This window comes from Scleropages formosus, chromosome 6, assembly GCF_900964775.1.
Source record: "Scleropages formosus chromosome 6, fSclFor1.1, whole genome shotgun sequence".
In the NCBI taxonomy this organism is placed as follows: Eukaryota; Metazoa; Chordata; class Actinopteri; order Osteoglossiformes; family Osteoglossidae; genus Scleropages; species Scleropages formosus.
The window spans coordinates 24692443-24700168 of record NC_041811.1 but is presented as its reverse complement, the minus strand read 5'-3'; the positions used below and the strand labels follow the sequence as shown (position 1 = coordinate 24700168).

General features: G+C 42.1%; 1 protein-coding gene across 2 annotated transcripts; it reads left to right on the top strand.

Moving 5' to 3' along the window:
* Positions 1 to 1057: 1057 nt before the first annotated feature.
* On the top strand, positions 1058 to 3705 carry nrarpa (NOTCH regulated ankyrin repeat protein a). Of its 2 annotated transcripts, none has more exons than XM_018749312.2 (3): positions 1058 to 1134; positions 1272 to 1522; positions 1653 to 3705. In XM_018749312.2, the coding sequence occupies exon 3, from the start codon at positions 1802 to 1804 to the stop codon at positions 2138 to 2140; it is 339 nt and encodes a 112-aa protein (XP_018604828.1). In that variant the 5' UTR covers positions 1058 to 1134; positions 1272 to 1522; positions 1653 to 1801; the 3' UTR covers positions 2141 to 3705. The 2 variants fall into 2 exon arrangements, with proteins under 2 accessions (XP_018604828.1, XP_018604820.1); XM_018749304.2 differs by having other exon boundaries at positions 1648 to 3705.
* Positions 3706 to 7726: the final 4021 nt, after the last annotated feature.

The window sequence follows — 7726 nt, the reverse complement described above, 5'->3', positions numbered from 1 at the left end:
CTGTTGTTATATATGAGAACACGACTGATATTTCATTTGCTCCGTTGTTACCAGAATTGCATATAATTAGCGATCAGTTCCACATCAGTTCAGCTCCCGTTTCAGTTTTCCACATCGCAGATAGATCTAAAGAAAAAAATGTTTTATCCATAGAAATTATTGTAACCCCACACTCAAGAGACGACACACTAAAAGTGTTGTTTTTAATGAAGCAGGCTGTAGTAAGTTTATTTTAAACGTTATTATGTTGCGAATAACTTTAATATAACTGTGGTACCCAGCTGGAGCTTCTGGAAGGATTGTGTACGAAGGACGGCACATACATGCTACGTAATTTCAACAGAGCATCCCATAATTAAAGAAGAGTGCCACATTGACACATCTTGAACAAGCTTTACGGTAAGTGATTTCCCGTTTCATTCTACATGATATATGCGATTATCCTGCCACATCATGCTGTCAGTTTTTGTAAAGCTCCGATTTTTTATTTATTGAGAACGCAATTCATGTAAAAATAACTTCCCCGGTTAGCCCCCGGCTGCTGTGAGTCACACCGTCGTTATTACCCGTAGCATGAGATCGTGTTAGGTCGCCTCAGATTTAACTCTTCTTACGTGATCATGTTTTAAATCGAAACCTGATGGCGCTTTGATGTTGATAGCGGATGCAATAAACCTTCAAGGTTACCTTGTCCTTACTGAAGCTAATCAAGAAAAACATTACATTCATTGCCGTTGTAAATAACTTATCATATATATATATATATCTATTCGTTGTTAAAAGTGTATCTCCGATATTGCATTTTCTCCTTCTTTTCCACTCTGGGATCCGAGCGCGTCTGAACCGGTAATTGATTTCTCGTTTTCTTTCTCCGTAAGAACTGCGCATGCAAAACACGCCCCTTCTGAGTACTCTGAGCCATTGGCCACGCCCAGAACGTCTTCAGCAGCCAATCGCAGGCGTCTGCCCTCCTCCGCAGAGCACGAATTTCGTCTATTGAGTTCATTGTTATGCAAATACGAGGACGCGTAAAACAGACCCCTTGAGCGCTCTGGGACAGAGACGGACCGGGACTGTAAAGAGAGAGGGCGAGATTTCTGCATCGTGGCCACGACCCGTCCAGGACCTCGACAGGTAAAGGGAATTCGATCAGGACGCTTTCATTCAGCATGAGCGTGAAAAGATTTACTATGAAACTGCGATGTCAGTGTTACACACAGCGGTTGACTGATGATTGCCCTTTTTGATTTTCCATTCTTTTTTGTCCATAGTCAACCCTTGTCAGGCAGGAATAAGGGAAGCGAACGTGGGAGTCAGGAGGTAATTAAATATCAAGAAGATCCTGACTTAAATAACCGACGGGTTTGCGGAGATACTGTCTTTGAGACGCTTAACTGACTCTCCCGTTCATTCGTATTTGCAATAATAAACCGTGCTGCTGCCAACACGAAGAAGGGAAACTACATCTGATCATCGTCCGTTTTGCTTGGATCGCTTAAAAAAGACGAAGCTGAAACATCTGGTAAGGATTTGGATTTCTCAGCCATTGACTTCTTCTTGCACACTGCGTGTGTTAATCATGTGTTTCTGTCCTTTTTTGGATATAAGTCGTTATAATTTCTCATAATATCAATCCCTCATCGAAAGTTCAGCTGGCGTTGACAGACTGCCGTCGATCCAGCAATTCGGCTTCTGACCCACTCGGACACCGCAATCGGAAGCATCGGGTGACTGGCGCTCATCACCCTAAATTGCAGCAGCCGGATCGCCCGTGGCGCGGCACCCCTGTCCCGCTCGAACCATGAGCCAGGCGGAGATCTCCCCCTGCTCCGCTCCGCAGAGGGTCTTCCAGGAGGCGGTGAAGAAGGGCAACACGAAGGAGCTGCACTCGCTCCTGCAGAACATGACCAACTGCGAGTTCAACGTGAACTCGTTCGGACCCGAGGGACAGACGGCGCTGCACCAGTCCGTCATCGACGGGAACCTCGAACTGGTGAAGCTGCTGGTGAAATTCGGGGCCGACATTCGCCTGGCCAACAGAGAGGGCTGGAGCGCCTTGCACATCGCCGCGTTCGGGGGCCACCAGGACATCGTGCTGTACCTCATCACCAAGGCCAAGTACGCGTCCAGTGCGCGGTGACCCCGCTGCGCGCTCGCGGACACCGCCGCCGGGCTCGCGTAGCGTCGCGCTTACCTGTGTTACTCACGTGTCAAAATAGACGGGCAGCGTTCCTCTGCGGCTGGTGCAAAGCTGAAATGATATTATGAAAACTGTGTCCCGCTCTTGAAAGTACACACACACACACACACACACACACACAGCCCCTGCGGTTTGTGCTCCACTTCCCTGCGTTGGTACTTGTGAGCGTTTTCCTGAATGTGGGTGTTGGAAACGGGCTGACACACACACACACACACACACACACACAGAAAATCATGTCGTGAAACGAAAAGCGCGTTTACAGGGCTTCGCTTTGGCCCCCCCCCCCCCTTTTCCCCCCAACATCATGAGCTCTCATTCTGAAGAAAGGTGGCACTTGACGCTACGCTGCACGCTGGACTCTGAACGGGAAGAGGAGGGAACGCGGATCCCGAACGAGTCCTGCTCACATCTGACTAAACACGCCGTTTCGCAGCAGCTGCAATTTACCTGAAAAACTAGCGGCCTGACGGCACCCTATTGGCATTTGTTAAGGTTTCGCCATTGTATCGGTTTCACACGTGTCTAAGTACTGTACAAAATAGCTTTATCTCTGTTTTTTGTCTTCATCCCAGTAGCTCTGTGTTCGGGCAGACTTGTGGCTCCAGCTTCCGGCCAGTAAGACCGCGGTCCACGGTTAATGTTTTTTTTTTTTTTTTTTTTTTTTGCTTTGTGTCAGCACGTCAGGAGAATGCGGCGTTTTGGCATTTCTTGGTTTGTTTTAAACAACTTATTTCAGTATTTTCCGCGCAGCCCGGTCGCCCCCTGCCAGCGCACACCGGGTGGGTTTCTATTTATGAAGGTACATTGAGAAAACAGTTGGCTTTTGGGGATTTGTTTGTGCTTCTTATTTCGAGTCTGTTGGTCTCAGATAATATAAAAGCTGCTTTCGACACTAAAATACCGCGTTTTAAGTGTGGACATCCACCACGGACAACTTTCGAACCCTGAACACTTCCAGACATGCAGGCCTCCGGTTTTGTTTTTCTTTTTTTTTTTTTTTTTGTTTTTTTTTTGCCAGCTACCTCGAACCTCAGTCTTCTTTTGTGAAGCAGTGAAGTAAACCGTGGATTTACCTCATTATTTCACACGAGACAACTATTCAGAGAAAAAGTGTGTTAAATATTTTTGATAGATACGGACGACATTCTCCAGTATGGAAATAAAATCCAATTGTATTGGTAGGTAGGGCAAATACCTTTCAGCTGGTAGTAATATGATAAACTGAACTTTAGTCGGCCAGTCCAATGTTATTCAGCTAAAATGTTAAGTAAGGGTTCCTGAAAACACCCCCCCCCGGCCTGAAACACTGCAGAGTCAACCGAGCTGCTCTTCACCTGACACCTCATCATCCCTCATATGTGCAGCTCCGTTTTTATCTCCAACTTCACGGCGAATTGATTGCAAATGCTATTTTTGCAGCTAAACGCATATGTTGCCTTTCAGCTTCTTCTGTCATTTCGTGTTGAATGATGATACAGCAACGAGAGGAAAAAAAAAAAAAAGAAAAAATGCATGACTAAAAATGCAGGGAGTTTTGTTGCACAAAAGCGAAGCCTGTCGCGCCCCCTTAAGGACTGTTTGGGTAACTGCTGGGGCAAACGAATAGTTACTACTGAGCAGGGCTATGGACAATACTATACAGACGGTTATCTTCATTATGACTGTGTTATTATATTATTATTACTACTACTGCACAACTATAGCAGGAAAATCGACAGATAATACAGACTGCCTGTTGCATTTCGAAGTCATGGCACCCTGTTTGTATCAATGCTGCTTATAACTTTATTTTGTTTTTAATTCAAGGCCAACAGACCTTGGGGCAAAAATCTGATCACTGTCATTTAAAAAATCCAGTGCAGATGTGTGTTTGTTTTGTTTGTATGTTTGTTGCATGCGTTTGCTGTTGTCGTATGTTAGATGTCCCTCCTGTCACCTGTGCTCCCAAAGAAGCTCTTTATAGCTGGGTATTGCAGAGCGTGACCCCAGGGATGATGGACTCTCTGTGTACCTGGAAACAAAACTAAAGCGATAAGACATAATTGAGGACCACATTTATATATACACAGACAAAATATGCATCGCTTGACTTAAACTTGATCGTTTTATTTCTTTTAAGTATTGCACTGATAACTGTTGTTAATTGTTGGTTTCATGCCAACATTTTATTTTTTCTAAATAGAAAAAAGGAACAACAAAATACTATTGTATAAAAATTCCAGGTTATATTGTCTTTGTGCATTGCTTTGTAAAACGTAATGTTTGCAAAGCTGTTTATTTCTGTGATTGGGTGTATGTGTGTGTGTATAAATATATATATGTGTATATATATATATACATACACATATATGTAAAAGCTGAAATAAATTTTGGAGCACTTTCTTTTCTGAAGTGCTCTCCTCCTGTTGTTATGAAAGGGGAACAATACATTTGATGGTAAGATCATTGTAACAATTGCACGATGCATGGTTATTTTGCTCAGCAGTGTCATAACATTTATGACACGTGTAAAATAACTAAATAGGTTTTAATGAATGAAAGTGCTGTAATTGTTTTAGGACCAAGATGTGTTTGTTTTGCTTTTTCTGCAAACAAAACATTGAGTCTTGTGAGGTGGATGTTCCATGATGTTTTTTTATTATTATTTTTATTTTTGAATGTTGTAACACTGTGATATTGTGTGAAAAACAACTTTGTGCTGTAATTTTGTACGTTTGTGTACAAGCCAGTAAAGAAATCATTAAACTTTCTGTACTGTGTTAACTTGAGTTTTTTTTTTTTTTGTTTTTTGTCTCTGCAACTTGTTGTGTTCTTTGGACTGAACTATTGGCTCAGCTGTCCATTTAGTCTCTTCTCATGTAAGTGTTCTGTCCTTTTCACATGTAGAATAATGGCAGACACTGAACAATGAGTAGATTGTTTAGCCTAAGGATTCCCTTTTCCTGCTTTTCAGACTGTCTTCCCTGTGCTCTTATCATAAACAGAGCAGTTTTTTTCACATTGCCCATCCTTATCCACACATCTCTGGGTCCCTCTCAAGTTCTCATAACAAACACCTGTTAAATTTGTTTCTGACATTTTGGTACAGAGTGGATTAACCTGTGGTTGTGAGTCATAGAGAAGTATAAATTGTAAAATGATAAAGCATTGCATATTCTGTGCTTACTGATTTTAATTATTACACACGTATATAACAATTGTTTCAACAAAACAGCTGAAGTTTTATATGTGTTGTAAAAGAACAGAATGAATCTTTGAAAATCACTGCGGTCGTTTACCATAATTCTTTTGCTCTGCACAGTGTTGTCTTCTTGTAGCTATGGAAAGTTGTTAGTCTCCTTTTGTAAACAATACACAAGTGTTAAAGTTTAGATGTCAGAAAGGGGAAAAAAACTGAAGGTGGCAAATGTTTATACATGTAAACGGCATGTTAAATGACACCTCCACATTGCTCTCTTGCTTGCTCGCTCTCTTAATCATCAATCTCCCGGTCCTGCAGGATGTGTTTGTTGAGTTGGATTTCCATTGTCCGGTGCCAAAGTTGGCAAAACTCCCAGGGCTGCAACAGAGAGGCCCCTAATAGATTCTTCATGTGCCTGCAGCAGATTAGCACAGGAATTTGGAAATGATTTTCACAGAAAGCCCAAGCCAAAGAGAAAAAGACAGCTGAGGGTGAAACTGGAGAAATTTGCCCGATTCACAGATGTGTATTAGAGAATCTGCTTTACCTGGGTCTTCGGAAATACAGCAATGCCTCTAGTTAGAACTATCCTGCTTTCTAAGTGAGACGTGGGGTGGGAGATGGGCTGAGACTGCAGCTTTGAGGGTAGCAGTACTACAGAAATAAGAATAGCAGAGGTTTTCGCGAAGAAAGAGCAAGGGTTCCCTTAATTATTTTATGTTGCTCTTCTTCTGAAAAAGTTTGCTAACCAATTTTAAGCATGTGAATTACAAGTTGGGTAATATAAAGTGGATTCTCCATCAATGTATTTTGCTCCATCCATTCTTCCTTAAATTTAAAGAAGATGATTAGGCCCTGCTGATGAAAAGCATCCCCACAGCATGATGCTGCCACCACCATACCTTACTGTAACAATGATGTTTCTTGACGCCTCAGCAATATTAGGGTTGTGCCATGTAAAGTGCTTTGAATTTTGACTAAAAAGCTCAAGATTATGAGCTTATATAGTCACAAAATCTTTACACATATTGCAAGAGAATCACTCTCATGCTTTCTGGAAAACTTCAGATGTGCTTTAAGATGATCTTTTTGAGTAATGGCTTCTTTTATTTCCCCCCAGTCTTATGCGGACCTAATACCTCCATTGTGAAATATTGCAATAGAACCTGCTTCAGTCTGCTGAAGAACTGAAGCATAAGGGAAAGTTTACCTTTCGTCAGAAGAATAATCCGAAGAACTAGGATAAGGTGACACTGGAATGGCTCAAGAACAAAACGGTGAATGTCCCACTGTGGCCCTGTCATAGTCCTTTTGTCAATTCCATTGAGAATGTATAGCACTATTTGAAAACTGCTGTCCACATGCCACATTAAACCAACCCAAACAACCTGGAACAAATCTGCTTGGAAGAATGGGCCAAAATCAGTGACAAACATTTTATGAATGTGACAATAAAACAATTTTCAGTTCAAGTATTTTGAAATGACATATCAGAGAACAAGATTCCTATGTGCCCCGAATTGGCCAAGGGTCTGAAAACTTTTGCAAGGCAGTTTATATCTTAAAGCTATACAGCATAATTCGAATGTAATCATTTTTGTTCATTTTGTTTTCTGAATGAAATGTGTTGTGAAAATTTCAGTGGGTGCCATTTTCAAAATGCCATTATTTCTATTGGCTACTTGAAAGTTGCATCAAAGTTGAGTGTCATTTCAGACTAGAACAAATTCATTTTTGTAAATATATCTTAATGTTATGATATTAGGGGGTGCGGTGGCGCAGTGGATTGGACTGGGTCCTGCTCTCCGGTGAGTCTGGGGTTTGAGTCCCGCTTGGGGTGCCTTGCGACAGACTGGCGTCCCGTCCTGGGTGTGTCCCCTCCCCCTCCAGCCTTACGCCCTGTGTTGCTGGGTAGGCTCTGGTTCCCCGTGACCCCGAATGGGACAAGCAGTTCAGAAAGTGTGTGTGTGTATGTGTGTGTGTGTGCTATGATATTCAAATTTTAAAGAGCTGTTTTAAATTTGGCCTCATTAAAGCCTTGCACGGCGGCTGAGTTCTGCAGATTCCAATTTACCATAGGTTGTAGTTGCAGCTATGGCTTACACATCTGTTGATTTGCCTTTCGAACTGGTTTTAGGCATGGTAATCTTATTGTGACATGATATGTATGGTAGTGTGTACTTGGGCAATTACACCATAAGACTTATCAATACATCTTGTAACGATGGAAAAGCACTATACAATTCTACAGTCTGCGTTTAGTTGTGTGATTGTTTTGATAGAAGTCTGCTCATAGGAGTGTTACGTTTGAGTGGGATCTACAAAAAAAGATTGTGCTTTAG